Raw genomic sequence first — 23,787 nt, forward strand, 5'->3', positions numbered from 1 at the left:
TCCAGTTGCTCCACATCCTTGTCAACATTTGTTACTTTCTATTTGTTTGTTTGTTTTTCATAGCTATGCTAGTGGGTGTGAACTGGTATCTTATTGTGGTTTTGATTTGTATCTCTAATGACTAAAGATGTTAAGTATCTTTTCATGTGCTTATTGGCCATTTTTTAGTGGTCGATTCAGAGTTTATTGTATACATCTTTATCACAGATTCTTTCTTTGGAGAAATGTCTATTCATTCTTTGTACATTTTATAATTGCTTATTATTTGTCTTTTTATTGAGTTGAATTCTAATAATATCATATATCATGTTGATTGAGTTTCATATATTGAACCAGCCTTTCATTCTTAGGATAAATCCCAATTGGTCTTGGTGTATAATCTTTTTAATATGCTGCTGGATTCAGTTTGCTGGTATTTTGTTGAGGCATTTTGCATCTATATTCATACAGGATGTACGTTTGTAGTTCTTTTTCCTTTCTGCTTTTGGTATCAGCGTAATACTGGCTTTATAATATAAGTTGGGAAGTGTCTGGATGAGTTTGTGAAGGATTGGTGTTAATGCTTCTTTAAACATTTGGTAGAATTCACTGGTGAAGCCATTTGGTTTTGGGCTTTTCTTTGTGGCAAGTTTTCTGATTATGAATTCAGTCTCTACTTGTTACAGGTCTATTCATATTTTCTTTCTTTCTTGAGCCAGTTTCGGTAGTTTATGTCTTTCTAGGAATTTTTCTATTTCTTTGAGGTTATCTCAATGTGTTGCATGCAGTTGTTTATGGCATTTGCTTATAATCCTTCAGTTTCTGAAAGGTCAGTCATAATGTCCCCTCTTTTATTCCTGATTTTTGTAATTTGAATCTTCTTTCTCTCTTTTTCTAGCTAAAGGTTTATCAGTTTTGTTGATCTTTTCAAATAACCCATTTTTGATTTCATCAATTTTTGTATTTTTTCCCCCTGTTCTCTATTTCTCTTTTCCCCCTGCGTCTAATCTTTATTCCTTCCTTCCTTCTTCTTGCTGTGGGTTTAGTTTGATCTTCTTTTTCTTGTTTCTTAGGCTGGAAAGTTAAGTTATTGATTTGAGATTTTCTTTAATGTTAATGTAGTATAATTAATTATTATACTATAATAATCGTATAGTTTTCATTTCAGTCATTTCAAAGTATTTTCTAATTGCCCTCATGATTTCTTCTTTGACCTATTGGTTATTTAGGTGTGTTAATTTACATTTATTTCTGTATTTTCCAAATTTTATCCTGTTACTGATTTCTAATTTTATTTCATGTGATTAGACAGTGTTGTATGATTTCAATCCTTTTAAATTTATTGAGACTTGTTTCATGGCTGACATATATTCTATCCTTAGAATGTTCCATGTGCACTTGAAATGTGTACTGTTGGTTGAAGTGTTCTAGAAGTGTCTGTTAGGATAGTTGGTTTATAGTGTCATTCGTTTTCTTTTTCCTTGCTGATCTTCCTGTTTTATCCATTTTTGAAAGTCAGATATTGAAGTCTCTAACTCTTTTAGTTTTTGCATGTCTGGAAAAATCCTTATTTTCTTTTTGAAAGCTATTTTTGAGCATTGTGGAAGTCTAGGTGACAGATTTTTTTTCTTACCATACTTGAAGGTATTGTTCCCCTCTTCTCCCTTACATTGTTTCTATTCAGAATTCTATCATTCTTATTTTTGTTCTTTTGTATGTATCTTATTTTTCCCCTTCTGCCTACTTTTAAGAGTTTCTCTTTTATCACTGCTTTTGATCACTTTCTTATGATGTGCCATGGTGTAATTTTCTTAATGATTTTTCAGTTTCTTGCTTCTCTGGGTTTATAGTTTGCAGCAAATTTGGACGGTTTTTTCGTTATTTCTTCAAATATTTTTTTCTGTCCCCCTTTCCCATCAGTCTTTCAGGGATTCCTATTACATATATGTTCAACCACGTGAAGTTGTCCCACAGCTCACTGATATTCTGTTAATTTTTTTCAATCTTTTTTTCTCTCTGTTTCATTTTGGTTAGTTTCTTTGGCTGTATTGGCTAAAGTTTTCTTCTGTGAGTGTTTGATTTACACTTATTCTCATCTGGTGTATTTTTCACCATAGAGATTATTTTATTGTATCTCTAGAAGTTTGATTTGAATCTTTTTTATATTGCCTTAACACGTGTACGCGTTTCTCTATCTGCTTGACCATATAGAATATAGTTAGAATAACTGTTTAATATCCTTGTCTACTAATTCAGTCATCTGTGTTATTTCTGAGTGTGCTTCTGTAGATTGATTTTTCTAATCATAGGTTGTATTTTCTTCTTTGCATGCTGGTAATTTTTGATTGGATGCCAAACATTGCGAATTTTATATTGTTGGGTACAGCATGTATTTGTATGCAAAGCCTTTAAATATTCTTAAGCTTTGTTCTGGATCACAGTTAAGTTACTTGCAAGCAGTTGAATGTTTTTGAGGCTTGCTTTTAGGCTTGGTTAGGCAGGATCATAGTACCCTTTAACCTGGGGACAGGTTTGCTACATTACTGAGGCAGTGCTCTTCTGGGTTCTCTGTCCATGCCCCATGTATATCAAAGTTTTTTCCACTCTGGCTCATGGGGACACGAAGTATTCCTGGCCCTTTGTGAGCCCACGAAATTGTTCCTAATAGAACGAACTTTCCAGTCCAGTTCATACCCAGCCTCATGTTGTTTCCTCATATGTGTGCACTGATCATCACTCAGCTGAAAACCTGAGGGGAACTCACTACAGATCCCCTAGCACGTGGTTCCTTTCTGTGTGGCCCACTCCGTGCAGCTCTGCCCGCGACTGTGCTCTGTCCTGTGCATTGCAGTTGCCCGACCTGCCTAGATTTTCAGTGTTGTGTCCTCAACTAAGGGAGACTGCTGATTCTTCCTTGGCTCCCCCTTCCTGAGTTGCAGCCTGGGAACTTTCTAGGCGATATATTGGTGTACTTGTGGAGCTCACTTCATTTATTTTCCTTCTCCCAGGGATGTTTGTCTTCCAGTGTCTGTAAATCATTGTTTTTTAATTCATTCTATTGTGTCTGTATTTTCAGTTTAAGCCTGGAGGGTGAATCTGGTCCCTGTTACTCCATCTTGACTGGAATTGGAAGTCTCTCTGAGATTATCTTGAGCAATGATAAGTTATATAACTTTGCATATATAGAGGTGGCAACTGGTGGATTATCACTCATCTCCTTAAGTATGTCAGGTAGTTACATTAGATTATCCACAGCTTTTTCTAGTTGTGGTGTTGGGGTGTTTAGGCCTCAGGATTTAGGTTTCAGTAAATAATGGGGTGGGGGGGGGTAGCTTTTCATATGTATATTATCCATGACATTGACAATTAAGTTACTAATTATCTTATTGAAACTGGGGCCACAAGATCCTCAAAAGTTTCCAGAGAGCCAGTTCTATAAATGTAAATTGATTAAATGAAATCTATTAAGATGTATTAAATATTACCAATAGCGTCTGTTTGATTTTAACGAATAAGAGTAATACAGTTCATTGTTAAAGCTAGCACAAATGAAATAATAAAACCCAGCAAGGCACGCACAAAAATATAGGCCAGTATATTGTAAAGAATGTGATTACTAAAATCCCAAATAAAATATTGGCAAGTTAACTCTAGCACTGTATTTATAATGTTAGTTAACATTTTTTGGTGGCATAGCCTGGCATCTAGTGTATACCAGGCACTGGTTTAGGCACCAGGGATACAGCAGTGACCAAAACAAGCAAAGGCTCTTAGAAATCTTATGTTCACTCTCGTTAAACTAGTAGTATAGTTAGAGGAGACAGACAATGAGGCAAGTTATGTAGTATATATATTATAGGTGGTAACTTCTGTGGAGAAAAGTAAAAAAATAGAAAAACAATAGGGACTTCTGAGGGATGGGATGAATGGTGGGGTTATAGTTTTAAATAGGATGGTTCAGAAAAACCTCCTGGGGAAACCAGCATTTCTGCAAAGATTTAGAGGGAGTGAGCCAATGGGCATCTGTGGAAGAGTGCATGTTCCAGGAGAGGGGGCTGTAAGGGCCAAGGCTTGACACATTAACAGCTAAGAATATACCTAAGAGTGATAAAAGGATGTGTCCTACCAGATATTAAAATGTACTGTTAAATTTCCATAATTAAAACAATGTGATCTTGACAGAAAAATTGAAAGAAATGAAAGTCCTGAAGCAGTCCCTAGTGTATATTAGCACTTACCCTATGATAAAGAAGGCATCAGACACCAGTGGGAAATGGAGAGATTGTTCGATAAATGGTGCCAGAAAACTGACAGTTTTGCAGCGAGGGTAATAGAGGGGAAAAGGGAGTCTTATCAGGTACTAAAATTCAAAATGTACTAATAATGTCAAATGTAAAAATTTAAACTATAAAATTAAAGAAATCTAAATGAATAGTTAACTGATTTAAGGACTTTTTAAAGCATAAAGACAGTGGAAGAAATTGCTTTAGGAAAGATCTCTAGTTTGACAATAAAGTTTTTGTTTTGTCAAATATAATATTCTTAAAAGGTAAAAAAACAAGTAGGAACAAGTCATCAGGTTAGTGGCCTCAAAAAATCAACAGAATAAAATTTAATAGTTAAAATGAGCAAAGGGCCTGAAATTCCCTAAAGAGAGATAATTTCCAATAAATAATATCAGCTAATATTTATTGCAGTACTTACAGGTACCTTCCTGATCTGTTAACTTATTTATTTCTCATAACCCTATAAGGAGATCTGTTTATAGCTCCAGTTTGTAGATACGGAGACTGAAGCACACAAAGTTTGAATAGCCTCCCAGCCTAGGCGGTGTGGGTCTAGCTTCAGAACCGTACTCTTAACCCCTACTTTGGACAGATACACATGGAAACATGTTTACTCTCACTGGTGATGAGAGCAGTGTATGTTATTTCAGGGTCTATATGAGGGCTTTCAGAAAGTTATTCCTGATTTTGGATTTTCACAGGCATTTTTCCCTTTGCTTTATTTCCTCAACTTCAAATCATGTTAATCTGGAGTCTTTAGAAATTGGAGAGAGACTGGTATCTATGTTCTTTTGTTGATACTCCATTAATTCTCTCTCTCTCTCTCTTTTTCTCTTTTTTTCTCCTACCCATTGCCAGGCAGTTAACCTTGACTTGTCTACCTCCTTGCCAAATTCCTAATTTCATCTACTTATGATTCTCTCAACCTAATCTTGACCCTGTATCCCAGTCAAGAGGTTATTCATCCTTCGTGGCTAATTCTTGGTCCTGTTTGCTCTGTTGAATATCTCATATTTACCCAGAAATAGCTTATCCCTGAGATCAAATATTGCAATTGAATTTTCCACCCCCCCAACTTTGCCTTTTGCTATGTTTAATTTGTGTCAAGATAAAGATGAATTGGCCACATGAATCTGGTTTCTCACTGTCACATGTAGTAGGAATTTACTTGTGATAAACTAGGCAAGTTGCGTAAGTTTATTTGTTGCTTTTCTCACATTTACAATAAGGAATCAAATTAGACTAGTAATATCCTTACTTTCATGTTGTATATGCTATGCAGACTTTTCTGTTAAGTTTACTTGGTGTTGAATATGTGGAAGAGATAAACATGGACCAGTTTGGTGCCAGTCGCCTAAAGGGGCTTTCCAGAACCTGGGCTCTGTGGGTCTGTGCTCTGCCACACACCACTGAATCCCAGATCCTTGCCTGAGGAGTGTTGAAATACAGAAGTGAAAAAGTGTTTTAAGTAGGGAGATAAGCAATGATGTGAGTTATTTTGAGGACTGTGGGAATAAGTTTGAAGACATTTTATTCAAGAGAAGAGAAGAATGAATTGAGTAATTTGAGGTGGTGCTTCTTAGGGTGTGCTCCAGAGACTTGGAGTCAGTTGCAGGTTCCTGTCCTCTCTGAAGTACTGAATCAGAACCTGGTCTCAGTACAGAAACAGGAAAATTTAGAGATGCTGTTTTGGTGTGTGGGCTGGAGGTGGAGGGAGAGATGAGGAGAGACTGCAGTTAACAGTCATGCATTGCTTAACGATGGGGATGTGTTCTGAGAAATGCGTCATTAGGCAGTTTCGTCATTGCACAGACATCATAGAGTGTACTTACACAAACCTAGATGGTGTAGCCTCCTACACACCTAGGCTGTATGGTATTAATCTCATGGGACTGCCGTCATATATGTGGTCCATCTTTGACTGAAACATCGTTATGTAGCACATGACTATTTTTAATCCATTTTCTCTTTGGATTTTGTGTTTGAGATGACCACTTGATATCCAAGTGGGTGTGTATGATAGACAAATGAAGATAAGAAAGTCATATTGGAGGTTTACATCCATGCTTCTGCATGGTAGTGATGGCTAAAGTGATGAGAATAGTCTACTGAGGGATGAAGTAGAAGGAAAACTCACTTAATTTTAGGCACTGGACCTTGGAGGTAAGATGAGACAGAGATGGACTAATCAGTGGTGGAAGTAGAAGACCAGGGTATTGTAATATTAGGAGTCAAAGAAGCTTTGAAGGGTGTCTGTTATATTGTGTTGTCAGAGGAAAATGAGAACCAAAAAGAACTATTGATAACCCTTGAGAATGCAATGATAACCATTGAGTGTCCTAAATGAAGGATGGAGTGATATTTATAAATATCAAATGCTTTAAAGAATAGTGACTCGGGGCCAGCGTGGTGGCACAGCAGGTAAGTTTGCATGTTCTGCTTCGGTGGCCCAGGCTTTACAGGTTTGGATCCTGGCTGTGGACCTATGCACTGCTTTTCAAGCTATGCTGTGGCAGGCATCCCACATATAAATAGAGGAAGATGGGCATGGACGTTAGCTTAGGGCCAGTCTTCCTCAGCAAAAAGAGGAGGCTTGGTGGCAGATGTTAGCTCAGGGATAATCTTCAAAAAAAAAAAATAAAATAAATAAAAGCTTCTTTTAAAAAAAAAGAATAGTGACTCGAGCCAGCCCTGTGGCCAAGTGGTTAAGTTTGTGCGCTCTGCTTTGGCAGCCCAGGGTTTTGCTGGTTCAGATCCGGGGTGCAGACCTAGCACTGCTCGTTAAGCCATGCTGAGGTGGCATCCCCCATAGCAAAGCTGGAAGGACCTACAGCTATGATATACAACTATGTACTGGGGGCCTTTGGGGAGAAGAAGAAAAAGAAGATGATTGGCAACAGATGTCAGCTCAAGTGCCAATCTTTAAAAAAAAAAAAAAAGACTCAAATACTGAATGCTCAATAATTCGAACTTAAGTCTATTAGAATTTATCTCTAGAGCTTTTTAAGCTAGAGCAGGGATCATCAAACCTTTTTTTCAAAGGGCCAGATAGTAAATATTTTAGGTTTTGCAGACCATATGGTCCCTGTTACAATGAAGAACTATGCTATAGCCTGAGACTATCCTCAGTATGTAAATAAATGGGCATGGCTGTGTTCTAGTAAAACTTTATTTACAAAAACAGCTGGTGGACTGTAGTTTGCTTACCCTTGAACTAGAGGAATTTCAGCTTTTCAGCATTTTTTCTGTATTATTTTTCATGGTTTTAAGGTTTAAATTAACATTGGCTAACTTCTGACAAAAATTATTAAAACTAAATATTAGTAATGAAGCTTGAGGAAAAAACTAGCAGGACTTATTATTCTGTTGACCTTATAAAACTTATTAAACTTGACTAAGCACCACCCCTCCACGCCCTCAAATTTGAGATGGTAAAACTGAAATAGGGACATTTACCCTCTGCCGCCGTGCGCAAATATGATGACTAGTTCTGTGTGATATGAGTTGAATTATTCCCTTGTCCTGTTTTGCCAGTTTTAATAACAGTTTGCTTTTACCTTTTTAGTCTCGGAGAAATCTGTGTGAAGAAGCTTTGTTAAAGATTAAAGGTGTTATTAGCTTTACTTTTCAAATGGCTGTTCAAAGATGTGTGGTGCGAATCCGTTCAGATTTGAAAGCAGAGGTTAGTATTTTAAATGGCTGAATATGCTTGAGGTTACGGGTAAACAAATCTGTTCAAAATCGTTCCTTTTTATCTTGGCCTAGGCTTTGGCATCAGCGATAGCATCAACCAAGGTTATGAAGGCTCAGCAAGTGGTGAAAAGTGAAAGTGGAGAAGAGGTAAAAGTTTTTATTTAGTTTTCTCTATACGTAACTCTGACTCTTGGTTATTCTTTATGGCCAGCAGATTGCCAGTATTTCTAGACCATTAGTTGCCAATAATATAGGAATGTGGTTGGGTCAGGTTATCTTAATGTTTCTTGGTTAACAGTTAACTCATTTAGAAATATAGAGAGATCCTTTGTGAATTTCAGGGTCTGTTCTTATATCCTATATATTTTGGATTTCAAAGTCTGTTCTTTATCTCAGTGGAGACATCTTGCTGATTTTATATGGAAATAAAGGATATATGGTTTCCTTGCATTGGTTTTTAAATTCTTTCTGACCTTAATTAGTTTTGCCAATCCAAAAAATAAAGGTCAATCCCACCATTGTGCAAACAAGTATAGTGAAAATGTTTGCCTCTTGCTGCTTTTTCCACTAGTTTTGTGATAGGAAAAATGAATCTGTATGCCTTTAGCTCATTTGTGTTCCCATAGAAAGGAGGTGCGATGGCCCTCCAGGGGCCCACAGTAGCCAGGTACTTGCTTTTGTTATCTTTGAACAGACAGGTTGCCCATTTATTCCTGGAGCCTCAGGAGAAAGGCTGCTGAGTTTCCATGTGTAGTTCTGCCCTTCTGTGCTTCTGTAGTGCTCAGCAATTGGGCCTACCTTCTTGTAAGAGGAAAACTTTTAAAGGAATATAGCCCCTGAGAATAGATACGGTGATTAGAATGAGGAGTAAAGTTGACCTTTAACTTATGACATAAAGCTATGTCAATTAGGTTGATCTTGTAATAACTCTTAACATGTTCTTTGTATTAGATGCTGGTCCCATTTCAAGATACGCCCGTGGAAGTAGAACAGAACACAGAGCTGCCTGACTACCTGCCTGAGGATGAGAGTCCCACAAAGGAGCAGGACAAAGCAGTGTCCCGGGTTGGCTCACACCCAGAGGGTGGAGCTAGCTGGCTGAGCACAGCTGCAAACTTTTTATCCAGATCATTTTACTGGTGACTTCAGTTCGGGTCTCAAGGACTGTGTGAACCAACAGGGGCCAGTTTTCCATTGTTGTGGTGAACTGTCAAGTGCAATTTGCAATAAGTTATCATGAAAAGTTTTTAGATTACATGATTGCGTATGCTGCATTTTACACATTATTGGACGTTTTACCCCACTAAGTGGTAAAAGAGACAGAGGCTACAGGTGGAGTTGCTTTGTTTCTGAAGGTATCTTGGTTTTGTTTTTCTCTGTTTAATTGCCTCACTTTTTAAAATACATGGGTCCACTGTTACACCAAACATATATATGTGCAGCTTTACGTTTTACTTTACATGAAGCACGTGATTAGGAAAACTCATTTTCTCCTCAAGCCTCAGGACCTATCTGAAGAGAAGTGTTTTTTAGCTCAAGTTGTGCATGAATTACTGAACATTTTTCTCTGCATTTCTTCATGAAAGATACTTGCTTCGGTACTCTTCACTGAAAGTTAAAAACATTTCTCATTGTTTCCCTTTTGTGCCTTTTTTGTTTTGCCAACCATGTTTGTAGAAGGGACATTACTAATGACATTTCGTGAATTAAAATATATTCATTTGAACGTAACAGTCCCCTAAAAATACCACTCTACACAAACTTTGTAATCTTATTTGTTATAATTTTAATAAGATTAGCACAAAATCAGTTGAGAAGAAGGAAACGTGTATCAGCAAAGTGCTATTGGAGACTATTTGAATGTGACCAAATGTGGTTCCAGTTGACTGCTGTTCAGTTTGATCTATAGCAGCTCTTGAGAGTTAGGTCCACCATACTATTGGGAGCAACTGTAAAGGGTCTCTAGGGCTTACTTGGTGATTACGCACTATCCCCTGCTAGAAAAAGCATAATAGTAGTAAAGAACTGACAAACTTGAAAAAAACCCAAAAATCGAATGCCTATAATGCCATAGTGCCATTTGGTAGAGTCTAACCTTAAAATGTGAATCGCTTGGCAGATGCCTATTAAGTAGGTATTTCCCTGTATTGCCTTTTGTAAATTTATTATGAACCTGCAATCATATTGAATGAAAAAGACTCAAATTATTGCTTATGAAGAAATAAAGCCAGCATTGGTCTACATAATCTTGTTTCTCTTATCCAACCAGAAAAAACCTTCAGTGAACGTAAATAAATAAGTATAAATATAAATACATATATATTTTTTGATAGATAAGAACTAATTACATATGTGTAATGCTTTATTAAATTTCTGAAATATTTGGCAACTAAAATTTCCCATTTGGACATCCAACTAAATCCAGATAAATTTTAATGCTAATAGGATTAAAAACTAATAGGAAGAAATTGAAAGTCTTTTTCACCAACATGTAGAGCTGCTGTTTTACTGCTTGGAGAATGGGAAGTGAAAATTGGACCCTGGAGGGTTTCCTTGCATTTCCATTGCTTCTCTTTTAGAGAAAATTAAAAGCATCCAGTGTTACTGGAGAAAATTATTGTAAAATATTTCACCAACGAGAATCTTGAGTTCACGAACATTGTGACCTTCTGGAGGGAGGGAGGGGTGTCTGGGCTCTGATTCCGGTGACACGCACAATTGAAACTATAAGCTTTCAGGGCATGTCTTGCTTTAACTGCATAATACAGTTTGCTGCCAGACCAGATGTGTTGAAAAACGCAAACAAAACCGCCTCCTTTCTATAGCCATTAAAACAAAGTTTACTGTTCTAACAAGTTTGTATTTTATTTTGCATTGCCGCACATCTGCTTATTTAAAAAACTACATCCCTTTGGTAGTAATGGTTCAGTAAAAGTAGGTAGGACAGCTTGTTGTTTGTGTGTTCTGATGCTAAGTGTTCTTTTATTCCAGGTCTTACAGAGCAGTAAGGCAACTGTAATGGCATTTTTTGAAATATATTGTAAAATAATAAAAGGTAACATTAAAATTGAACAGATATTGCATTTTTGTGGGATAAGCATTATTGATCACTCTTAAGCCTGTTTGTATCCACACTGCCTGGCACCTTCTCCCAGCTCCCTGCAGGTGCGTTACCCAGCTAATTCCCATGCATCCTCCACGGTCTCCTTCCCAGCACCACACCTGCCCTTCCCCAGGTTTGGATCAGCTTCCTCTGTACCTATATGCATTCTAGCGTTTATCACATTAGATTCGAATTGTATTTACCACTGGCTCTCTCCTACTTAGCTCTTTGAGAACTGAGAGAGATTCTGTAGCTGTACCTGGGGAGTAGTAAGTGCTCAAATATTTTTTTAGGACAGTGAACAAAGAACTTTTTAAAAATCAGTAAAAATAAATAGAAGATACTAATTAACTTGAGTAAATAGGAAAAATGTTAGGTTGTATTATTTTGGGGGGCATGTTTGTTTTTGATTTATTGGTAAATATTTAGCAAATTCCTTCATTTATTGTGTCTTTTGGTTTTTATTTTTAAAAAAAGTGAGATGGGCCCATAATACTTGCTCCATTGAAAGAAGTTAAGATTAACTTATCCTGATTCTTATAGAGTTGTTATAGAGAATATTATATATATATGGTAGTGATTTTGATTTCCTATTTTATCACTTACCAGCTATGTAATCTTCGGTAATAATTTAATCCCTGAGGCTTTTCTTCATTATAATTCTTCTACGTGATTATTAGAATCCAGTGAGAGTGTCATGAGTAATTTGAAAACTAAAAATTTACATGTCAGATGCAATTGTTACTGGATTTTTGACGCAATTTTCTTGTCCTTGATTCTCAAGTGAGACACTATACCTTTTTGATTGTACTTTATCTGACTACTCGTCTTTCTGTATCTGTTCAGATAGATCTTTTTTTGAGGCTTAGTCTTTAGCTATTTGATTTTTATCTAAATGTCCCTTGGAGAGTTCATCTGTTGTCAGGGTTTCAGTTACCTTTGTGTGGATAACTTCTAAATCTCCATTGTACTGTCATCTTTGATAGCTCCCCTTTCCTTTGCTGTACCTATCAAGTGTGGAGTCTGTGAATTTTTATTTCTCTTAGCACCAAGCTCATGGTAGGCATGCAATAAATTGAACAAAAACTAATTCTGTGCCATGCACTGCTAAGTGTTTTACCAATATTTACTCTTTTAATCCTTAACAATGATGAGGTACTGTTATATCTCCATTTTATAGATGGGAAAAAGTGGGATGGAGAGAAATGAAGTAACTTGTTAGTCCCAGGTCTCAGAGCTTGGCAAGTGGTGAAGCCAGGACTCAAGTCTTGGCCGTCTGGCTCAAGAGTGTCTACACTCTCGCAAGACAGCCTGCATCTTGGGTACCGCAGCTGTGCCTTTCCAGTTCCCGTCCGCACCCTGCTGCCTGCTTTGTGTCACGTGACTTAACTCAGGGGTCTATTAGCAGTCGAAAACTCTGGAGACCAGAAAAGTTAGGTACATGAAAGAAGTCAGGCCACAACATACGAGAACACATGGAGAGCACCTGGCCTGTCTGCAGAGGGAAACCACATTTTCCTCGTGTGTATTGTGGGCTTTTAACAGTGCAGAGCTTCTGGGCTTCATGGCTGTTCCAGACCCTTAAAACACAACCTGAGCCACGTCAAACATGTCTGTGGGGCAGAAATTGGCTACTTTTACTTCTAGAGTTGCCGCGTTCTAACCTATTAGATTAATCCTAACAGTATTTTTGCCGTTTTCTGCTTGAATGTCTATTAAGGCCCATGGATTTGTTTGGACTGTTTTGTCTAGCACCAAAATTGCCCTGAGAGTTCAGCCCCCAACCTAGTCTTTCATAATTCTCTACATTATCACAGACTTTTCTGTGTGTGAGGCCAGTTGGATGTCTCTTTACAAAAACAGTCTGCTTCATTTTGGCTTGTCTATTATAACCTAAATATTCTGTGTTCATCCTCTCCTCTAGATCTTTGCTCATATTCTTTCCTATCTGGAATTTCTTCCTTTTATCCTTTCTCATCTCCTTTAAATATTTTATTACAAAAATAAGCTCAGTATATTACAGAAATGCATAAAGGAAACACAAGTAACCTGTCATCCTATCACATAGTATCCATAACTGAACATTTTGCTTTGTTTGTTCTCATTTAGGTTTTTTAATTGGTAAGAAGTATATACTTTAAATTTTCAAGTTCAAAATAGGTATCCAGTGAAGAGTGACTCTCCCTTAGTCACCTGGTTCCCCTCACCAGGGACTGGTATTGTTACTAATTTTGTGTGCCCATCAGGGATAGTCTGTAAATTTACCGACTTTTTCATATTTTTTTCCCACACAAGTGGTAATATAATGCCCTGCACCTTACTTTTTTCACTTAAAGTGTATCTTAGAAGTTACTCTATACCCTTGTATAAAGCAGCTTTGTTCTTTCACAGCTTCACAGTATTATGTCATATTAATGTTATACCATTTATTTAACCAGTTTTTTTTATTGTAATTCTTTGCTCTTACAAATAGTGCTATGTAAGTGTACCTATAGGATAGATTCCTAGATGTAGAATTGTGTCAAAGGCTGTGAATGCTTTTAAAGATTTTATTTTTTCCTTTTTCTCCCCAAAGCCCCCCAGTACATAGTTGTATATTCTTAGTTGTGGGTCCTTCTAGTTGTGGCATGTGGGACGCCGCCTCAACATAGCTTGATGAGCGGTGCCATGTCCGTGCCCAGGATCCGAACCGGCAAAACCCTAGGCTGCCACAGCGGAACACACAAACCCAACCACGGCCACGGGGCCGGCCCCTGTGAGTGCTTTTAACTTTGATAGTTCCTCCTTACAGATGATTCCAGTTGCCTCTCTCACCAGCAACATGTGAGAGTGCCTGCTTCCCTTCAGCCCCTCCGACTGTGTTATCCGATATGTAGCCCTTTGCAGTCTAAAAATACGGCTTTCTTATGAATGAGAGTGAGCTTTTTATATATTTAAGAGCTATTTGAGTATTTTTTCTGTGAACTCTGTTCTTTTTTCATTTTTTGGCAGTGGGGAGAGGGATTTGATTTTTCTTTCCTGATTTATGGAAGTTCTTTAACATACTAAAGAAATATGCCCATTTCTTTAATAAAAATATTTACAACTCATGTTTTACAATGGTATTTCCCACTGCTGCTTATACAGATCCCTTATACTCCTGTGATCATTTTCACCTCATGATTTCTTCTTCCTCTTAACTGCTATGGTTCTTACTTTTGTTTGGGACCTGTCATTTATGGTTCGTTACTTTCTATAAGTGTATTTCTTCTTATTGAGATCAAGATGCTTAAGGGGAGGGAGTGTTTCTCTTGTTTTCTTAGTGTTTGTCACACTAGGGAGTATAGTACTGTGTGTGCTGAGTGTTTGGGGGGTGTTTATGAATAAGTTACGGTACTGCAACATTTATAGTAGTATTTCTTTTTTGAGGGGTAATTATTTGGTATTGTTTGGTATTTGGTTCTGTTGTCTGGATCTTAATTACTGCACATCTGGATCACTGCCACTGGCTTCCTGATAACATTTCACATGACTTGAGCTCTTGCTATGTTCCGAGCTCTGTGCTGCGTCCTTGACTTGTGTAATCTCCTTTAATCATCATAATGGTCCAGTGAGCTGGGGGTTTTCCTACTCATTTTACACAGGGAACTGATGCTTGGAAATAAAGTAACAGGAGTCAAATACAACTAAGTGTCATGGTTGGGATTTAAATCTCAGAGGTCCTTCTTAGTGACCAAATAGTTGCTGAAATAATTATTCTGTATTTGTATTTTCTGTTTCCTGGCTATAAACATTTTGTAGCTTTTATTGTTCAGATCTAAATTATTCTTACGTTTTCAAGATTCTCTGTAACCTGTCCTATTTTCCTACTAATTGACCTGACACTCTTATTTTTAATTAATTTGACAGACCAAGGGGTCTGCAGTAAATGCATTAAACACTTGTACTCATCTGGAATGCATTCTCTTCTCAAATGACCACATTCTGTCCTTGAATAGCTGGCTAGTCTGTGGAGCCTTCCCCAGCCATTTTGGCCCTTTCCAGTCTAACTCCCTGTCCTTTAAACTCTGCACTTAAATGGTCCGCTGCACCTTTGACCCCTTAGTTGTGTCATCTGTCTCTTCAGCAGAGATCACGTTCAAAGCTCGTGCGTCCTCTTTGGACTGCCCCCTTCCTTGTGAAGCCCAAACTGAAGCCTAACTCCAAGCCTCCTCGTTACTGGTGGCTTCAGGATTAGCCCGGTTTCTGAGGTTCTTTCCAGCCCTTATTGAATTCCTTTTCTCACCTATTTTATGATGAGTTTAATGTGAAAATCTAAGTTGTGTAAGTGCCCATTTTCTCATGTTTAAATGTTTCAGGTGGGAGGATAGTTTACTAGGACACATTAAAAATAGTACTCAATGTGTAGTCTGTGCAAACAAATATTCCACTTATCTACTGGGAGAGAATTGGGTAGTGGAAAATATAGTTTCAGAGGAAGAGTAATTTTGTGATTGGTAGAAAAAGGGAAATTTTAGCTTAAATGAGTCAGAAGACTGATAAGAAAGTGGCATAGAATGAAATCACAATGATAGTAGGGAATGAAAGAAGATGGAAAAAGAGGAAATAGAAAATCAGCCATACCGACCTTACCAATGAATGAAAAAATAGAGTTAAAGCAAATGTAGGTGAAAACTCTAAGGCAGACTGAAAGAGTTGAGCCAGAGGTCAGGACTCAGTTTAGGAGATAAACTTTAAGGGGAAAGGGAATTGTTACTTCTCAATGCCGAAACTCAGACAAAAGGATACTGCTTTAAGAAAATGTGTAAAAATAGAGCTTTATAAAACAAACTATATTTACATGGGCTTTTATACATTTAGTTTTTATTTTATTTTTTTTTAATGTATCAAGTTCCTCCAGGCAATATATGGTCTGTTGATGTAAAAATTAGATTCATGTGACACTTAGGGAAATGCAAGATGTACCTAGTGGGAACAAAACCAAGTATTTCTGGTCTCATAGTTTAAATTCAGTAGAAAACTAGCTAAGGACAATAAACAAGGTATAAAGACACTTCTGAGTGAAGATATTTACAGTGCTTGATATAAGAACTACTAGTCTTTTATTTGACTTCATGGAAGAGTATGTAGTAAAACTCTTAGAGATGACTATCTCTGGGAATCTTTTCTCACCCTGTGATTGGATAGTAAGTAGCAAGTGTCGGTTGGTATAAGGTAATGAGTTAAAGAAAACGTATTCTAAATTCAGATCCTGATCACTGAGCTATTAGTTATAATCCGGGCCAGGAAAGCAGATCAGCCTTTTTCCTTATGAATATGATTTCCTAGTATTGTAATAGCAAAATAGGCCAATCAGATGTTTAGTCACTTCCACAAAAGCTATGTCAGGAATAGAACTTTTATTTAGAAAAGTTACATTAGAAATAAAAAATGAAGGTACTTTCCTTACTCTTCATGATATAGCGTTTCTGGTTGGTGAAGCTTAAGGAGACTACGTGATAGAGAAATGCTAGCAATTAACCAACTCCTGCTGAAGGGAGTCACAGGCTTCTACTGGCATAACATTTAAGGGTATTTTTCAGTATGTCATTAAAGTCAGTTACTAAATGTTTGAAAACCTATATCGTCCCAGTAATGGTGCTGATTGGTGGAATTAGAGACACAATCCTCATGGGGCTCACAGTCTGGTGGGAAGAAAGATAATGGAGCAGATCATTACAAACCTGATGTACCAGGAAGTAGTGTAGGAGGATTGGGAGTCCTGATGTCGGTGAGGAAGGGCACGTGGATGAGTCAGGGTAGACTTCTTGGAGAAATTAAAATTTAAGCCAGAACTTTATTGATGAGCAGGAGTTCGTTGGCCAGGTGGAACAAGGAGAACATTCCAGGCAAAGGAAACAATTTTGCGAAGGCTCGTAAGTAAGAATGAGGCTGGTGTGTTGAGTCTAAGATGAGACTGGAATGTTGGTGGAGGCCAGATGAAGCAAGACTTTGTGGATCCTTTGATTTAGTCCCTGAATATTATATTATTTCCTCTCCTAATGTCCGTAGTTGAATTACTGTTATGTATTTGTACATCAATAATAATAGCTGCCATTTATTATGCTTTGCAGTTGCTAATTGCTTTTATCTAGTATTCATTTGATCTTCACAACAATCCTATGAGGTCTGTTAAAAAAGTGGACTGAACATGTGAAAAAACTGAAGCATGGGTTTAGTAATTTGCCCAAGGTGAGATTACTTAGATTACAATGTGAAGATGGACCTGCGAGGAGAAAAGTGGATCTGAGGATACCAGGTTATAAGGCTATTACCATGCTTGCAATACAGGAGCAATGGTGGCTTGGACTCGGGTAAGTAGGTGTAGGCAGTATCACAGAAAAACTGGGTAATTTGTTGTGAGGGGAGGTTCCCAGGATTCTTAGCAGCTGCACTGATGGACTTGGACCTTGAGCTGGGAGCCACTGGAAGAATAGAATTGTGGGCAAGGATGCAGATGAGGGACCCAGGGAAGCAAGTTTTAAGACAGGAGAGACTGGAATGTTTAAATGTTCGTGGATCCAAGAAAGCGAGAGGATATAGAAAAGAAAATGTTTAATGTAGAATGAGGTTCAGAAGCAGGTGGAATCCAGAGGAGGGGTTAGAGGGACTGGCCTTTGATAGATGGACTCCTCTGGGTCTTTCTCTAAGGCCGGACGAAGACTTGCTGGATTGATCCATTAGGAAGTTTCTTATATTACTGTTCTTAAATTCCTAGTGGACTAAGAAGGCAAGTTGAATTAGTTTTATCTTAAGGCTATTTAAAATTAACCAGAATGAGAATGTGTTCAGTCTTAATAATCTCGTCACTCATATTTTTTATATTAGCATGGATGAGTTTATTTCCATGAAAGATTGTCAGACTCCTAAATTACCATCTGCTTTCTCTGATCCTTTCATTTGATCCTTGCATCCAGTGCAGTGGGTCTGAATCCTGTCTGCACATTAGGATTACCTGCATGCTTTTAATAAATAGCATCATTTGTGTCCCCACTCCGGACACTTAAACCAGAGTCTCTGGGCAAGGGGCAAGGCCATGGGTGTTTTTTAACAGCTTTGAGGTGATGCTAATATGAAGCCAGGGCTGAGAACCATGACTTCGTTCTTGCACTTCTAAGATCTAAAGATCTTGTGAGAGCTTAAGCTTTTTCTTGGTTCAGAAAAGCCTCCTTCCTCCAACCAGCAGGTTTCAGAAGCTGCACAAATTGAAATTTAGAGCAACAGCTTATGTGCAAACCCTTTAATTGTTAGTTGAAGATCTTTGCTATGTTATTAGCTACTCACCTTTTATGGTGTTTAGTGTGCTCACATTGCCCTTCTGCTTCTATCTGATGTGGTTCCTGTTATGAATGTCAGGGTACCCTGTCTTCCCTAAATGGCATTTAGCATGGTGCAACATATTTGATGGCAGATATTCTTTATATATTTGGAGTTTCTTAGCCTTGAAATTTTCCTTTATTTTAGCCCCAAATAGTATTACCTATTCTAAAATATTTCAACAACACATATACCCCAGAATGTTTGGATTCTCCAGATACCCAGAATCTAGACCATGATCAAAGTAAAAAGATATTTAAAAGGCAAGCATACAGTTGAAAAATTTCTCAAGGCACTGCTAGGCAGAAAGCTTAAATTTAAGCAATTGAATACATAAACTGGATATAAAAATTTTAGAGCTGGCAACTATTCAAAAAGCATAAATGTTTTAGAATGAAGAAGCCTTTGATAGTTGTAATAAGCTTGCATTGTTATTTGGTATGGGTTATAAATTACAGCTTCTATTTTACGTAAACATGGAATTATGTTGGTCTGTGAGTCTTGGTTAATGGGTGTCACCATTTCCTGTATATTTATAAATTCTATAAGTTAGAAATAATTTAAAACTAGAAGGAAAAATGTCATCAGTAGAAAGGCAGCTGTTTTATATGACTTTTTAGCAAGTTATGGCTGTTATTTTCCTGTTTCAAAGGCATATATAGAATGCTTTTATAAGTGTTTGTGTTCATGTAACATACCTATTAGTGCTTACTGCAGAGGAATGGTATTGACTGTTTAATTTCAGTTGTCTACATTTTCAAAACAATGAAGACGTATCACTGACCATAAAATAGAAATAGCAACCATTCAAAATAGTTGAACATTTATTGTATCATTTACTCTACAGAGGCGATCTCATTATTAAAGAAAATATAGCCAGTTTATGTGCATACGTAGATGCAGGGATCTATAATGTACATTAGAATTTTTAATTATCAAATACACAATTGTAATGGATATTTTGGTTTATTTTCAATGCAAGCTTTTATAAAACAAAGATTCTGTGTTTGTGCACTCTCTAAGGAGTGGTGTCAATTTCAAATGAAGATCTGAAAGGCTTTTATGAAAATTTACCTCTCCCCACTTTTTTGCAGATGAGCTATTGAAGAAAAAGTATGAAAGCAGATTGATTCTGTACCTACTTTTTAGAATTCAGATTCACATGCATTTTAGTAGTTGCCTTCATGCAATCTTAGTCAGTTAAGGCTTTCTGGTTTGTAGTTTGTATATACAATTGTGCAAGGGCTCTCCAATGTAATATCTTTGTGATATGTATAGACAATTTTCCAAAAGTAAGTCTAAAACTAATATATAAGTCTGCTCTATAAAATCATTAATAGTAATAAATCTGAATTGCTTTAAAGAAAAATCTTGCACAATATGTGAAATTTATAAATAGAGATACCTTGATTTTCCATTATATTTTATACTTTCAATTAAAAAGAGGTCCAAGTCCTGTGTGGTGCTTGGGGGTGGAGTGGAGGACGTGGTAGGGAGAGAGAAAAGTACAATTCCTGAGTTTAGAGTTCTCACTCAGAACCCTTTTTTAACTTAAATGAACACAATTACCTACTAGAATAAACAATGTTCGTTATTCCTAGTCAATATCATATGGATGTATTACTCTAAAATTAAACCCAGTTCAATAATAAAGAAGTCAACAAGTCAAATTATGAGCTTTATAGAAAAATTTCCCATCTAAATCTTACACTGAATGTATCTAGTCTCCTAAAAACCTGTTCAAAGGAACTGGCTATCTTTGCCAACTTTGTCCAGGTCTACTATCGTGTCCATCACTGTGGTTCTTGAAGCGGATGAGGAGGGTGGTAGGGTTTTCACAATGTCTGGGAACATGTTCACAGTTTGTGTCCACATATTGCTATGGTCATAGTAATGGAATGAATGATTGGCACTTTGTGTGCTGAGGCCAGGGATGCTACACATCCTCCAGTGCTCAGGAAAGTCCCAAATGTTGAGGACTATCCTGTCCAAAATGCAAGTAGAGAAACACCAGTAATAAATATATTGAGTGCATACAAGTAATAATGCTATAAGTTTACTGATTAATATTATGTAAATTTACATCAGATATTTTACATTTTATCTGGGGACAAATCAGTAGTAGGCTCAGATTTTAAAACAATAATGACAGAAGAGTCTTATTTTATTTTTTTGGTGAGGAAGATTCACCCTGAGCTAACATCCACGCCAATCTTCCTTCACTTTGTATGTGGGTCGCTGGCACAGCATGGCATGACAAGTGGTATAGGTCTGTGCCCAGGATCTGAAGCTGGAAACCTGGGCTACCAAAGCAGAGTGCGCTGGACTTAACCACTACATGACAGGGCTGGCCCAGTGACACAAGATTTTTTGTGTTACATCTTCATTAAATCTCAAAGGAAATCACTAGGAAATCATGAAGTCCTGAATTACTAATGGGGAGATGGTTCTTTAATGTAATCATTCACGGATGCTCTAATGCAAGAGGGGTTGATCAATCTAAAAAGTCTTCACTCATAAGCACTAAATGTAAGAAACAATTACAGTTTATTAGACGGAGTCACACAAATAATGATTTATAAGTAAACATACTGGATTCCTTACCTTAATTTTGAAAATTTTAAACTATCCATTTTTCTAATGAATCTAAGTTTCCTTACAACTATATTTCTTACTTTTTTATGCAAAAGCAGGAAAAAGGTAAAATTCAGGTTGTTGACCTGATCTTTTCGCTTTAGTTAGATAAGTAATATGTTACAGGAAAGGCAGTTTTGCTAGAAACAAGAACCTCTTAAACTTTTGTTATCCTATTTCAGCAAGATAGGTATAGGTGGCATTCTTAGTTTTCCCTAGCCCTGTAACACACATTGCTAAAACTGTAAAATTTGCATTTCCCAGGCTTCTTCCTGGGGCACAGACTGTCTTACCTCATCCTATTTTAGACTTATGCATTCAACAATTGAAATAATTATATGGTAACTATTCTACATTTTTTTATGTTCCCATAATGAGTATGCCAAAGTTAGCTATTGATTTACTGATCAAGAAACCTGCTAATTTGACTTCTCAGAATCAGAAGGGATCTGGGTTTAGGGTCCAGCTCCAGCCTAAATGCTATGTGACTTATGCACTCTTCACTTTCTCACATGCAGAGTAAGGTTATTCTCATCTTCCCAGGGTTTGTGTGAGGTTCACTTTAGGCAACAGTTTAATTTCATTTGAAATGAAGGTAAAGTTGGACTTAATCTTGAAACAAAGATTTTTTTAACCAGATGTTATCTTTCTAAAAACGTAATTTCATGTGAACTTACCATGAAGAATAAATATGGCTTAAAACAGTCTTTGTGATCATTGGGAAGGGCTTGGTATTTGCTATTTGTACTAAATAAAGATGTGGCTGTAAAGAGATAGCCTGTTAAGTTGCCTTCATCAGAGGAAAGTAGCCCAAGACAGCTCTGTCTGTGAGGAACAGGAGTGCTTGTATTTTGCCGTAGTGTCGATTCAGTCATGGCTGTAACTCTTCAGGGATCAGAGATGGGGGATATTGATGAAATTGGTACCGGGAGTGGGATATGAACTACCATTTTAAGACCTTTATTTTGTTATTAGTATCTTCATGAACATAGGGGAGTCCCATCAGAGGCACGTTCAATTTTTATGAGTCCAACTATATGTGTTTGGCCAGCGAGAGAGAGAGAGAGAGAGAGAGAGAGAGTGAGAGAGAGAGCGCTTGCGAATTTAAGTCATGCAGTCCCTTCTGCCTACCGTTTCTCTCTAGTATTCCCCAGACTAAGTGTTAAAAGCGAGACATTGATCTACAGCTCCCTCAGTTGGTCATAGATTCTTTGTGCCTTGTGGTATGAGCTTCTCACTGTGCGGAGTGTGATTCTAGTGTTTAAAGATAAGTCTTTTTTATACAAGATGGCCTCAAATGCAAGCCAACTACTTCATCTGGTGCTCACCCAGAGAATGAGCCATCTGTTTGAACACTGAAGGAAAAATTGGCTGTGTTGGACATATTGAGAGTCTGCCTCCAACATGGTCTGTAAATGTTGTATACTGTATTTTAAAGGTGACTTAGATTTCCAAGCATAATTTTGACTCCATGAGATTTTTTTTCTTGTGTGTACATCTCTGTATGAGATGCAACTCTGCCATAATATCTATTATATTATCCTTCCAATTCTCCTTTGTTACTAGATAACACAGATATTTGCAATAGTATATGGAGACGTTTTTAAAAAATCTTTTCATTAAAGGAATTAAAGTAATGACCTGAATATCCAGCAAAGCTTTGAACAAATAGTTTGGTTTTCTTTTGGTGATGGAGGTTGGACCTGAGCTAACATCTGTGCTAATCTTCCTCAATTTTATATGTGGGACACTGCTACAGCATGGTTTGACGAGCAGCCTGTAGATCCATGCCTAGGATCCAAACCTGCAAACCCTGGGCCACTGAAGCAGAGCACGTGAACTTAACTGCTATGCCACCGAGCCCGCCCCTGAACAAATATTTTTAAAGTTTATATATAGCTACAAATGACAAAATCAAGGCTATTATAAAATTTTATTAAATTCTATATTAAGTGAAATAAGCCCTGGTTATGGCAGCAGCCTTATATGGTTATCCTCTGTAATCATCCTCTGTCCGGTCCAGGAGGCTGTGTGACAGGGTTGGCTGTAGTCCAGAAGATGATGTCCTAGATCAGAGATCAGCAATTTTTTTCTATAAAGGACCAAATCATAAATATTCTGTAAAGGACCGAAAAATGTTTTGCAGGCCATAAAGTCGGTTGCAACTACTCAACTCTGCAATTGTACCTTTCTTGGTACATAGACGATACGTAAACAAACGAGCGTGGCTGTGTTACAATAGAACTATTTATATAAAGAAATGACAGGTTTGACTGGGCCCAGCAGCTGCTCCGAGCTAGAAAATGATGCCCTAGGCAGTGGTTCCTCAAGTTTGATTCCCAGACTAGCAGCGCTGACATCACTGTTAGCAATGGAAATTGTCAGAGCCCACCCAACAGTAGCTGCTGAGTCTGGGAGCACTTAGAGTTTTAACAAGCTCCAGAGGATTCCAATACATGCATGCTGAAATTTAAGAGCCACTGCTCTAAAGATCTAGACCCCTTAATGCCAACCCTAAAACTACATAAGAATATAGTTTTGGTGGTGTTACCATTGGTACACAAGACAGTAAAGTAATCTGAACATTGAAATAACTGTAAGCACTCTATTGAGTCAGAAAATAGTTTTATACTTCTAGCAAGGAAATATTTATTTTTGAAGCTGTCTTTTTTGTTTAATATGTTTGAATGCATTCCAAATTTCTCTGAAAAAAATTTTCCCTTGATTCAAGACCGGTTTTCATTTGTGCTATCACCA

General features: G+C 37.3%; 1 protein-coding gene across 4 annotated transcripts in view; it reads left to right on the forward strand.

Moving 5' to 3' along the window:
* ARMC1 (armadillo repeat containing 1) overlaps nt 1–11,030 on the forward strand; it is a 47,781-nt gene extending 36,751 nt beyond the window's left edge. For all 4 annotated transcript variants that reach the window (XM_070631583.1, XM_070631582.1, XM_008522498.2 and 1 more), the window contains 3 exons: nt 7,831–7,947; nt 8,031–8,105; nt 8,910–11,030. In XM_070631583.1, the coding sequence (XP_070487684.1) occupies nt 7,831–7,947; nt 8,031–8,105; nt 8,910–9,101 (384 nt within the window). In that variant the 3' untranslated portion in view covers nt 9,102–11,030. The remainder of the gene's footprint in view (nt 1–7,830; nt 7,948–8,030; nt 8,106–8,909) is intronic.
* Nucleotides 11,031–23,787: the final 12,757 nt, after the last annotated feature.

Source organism: Equus przewalskii, chromosome 8 (genome assembly GCF_037783145.1).
Source record: "Equus przewalskii isolate Varuska chromosome 8, EquPr2, whole genome shotgun sequence".
NCBI classification, from domain to species: Eukaryota; Metazoa; Chordata; class Mammalia; order Perissodactyla; family Equidae; genus Equus; species Equus przewalskii.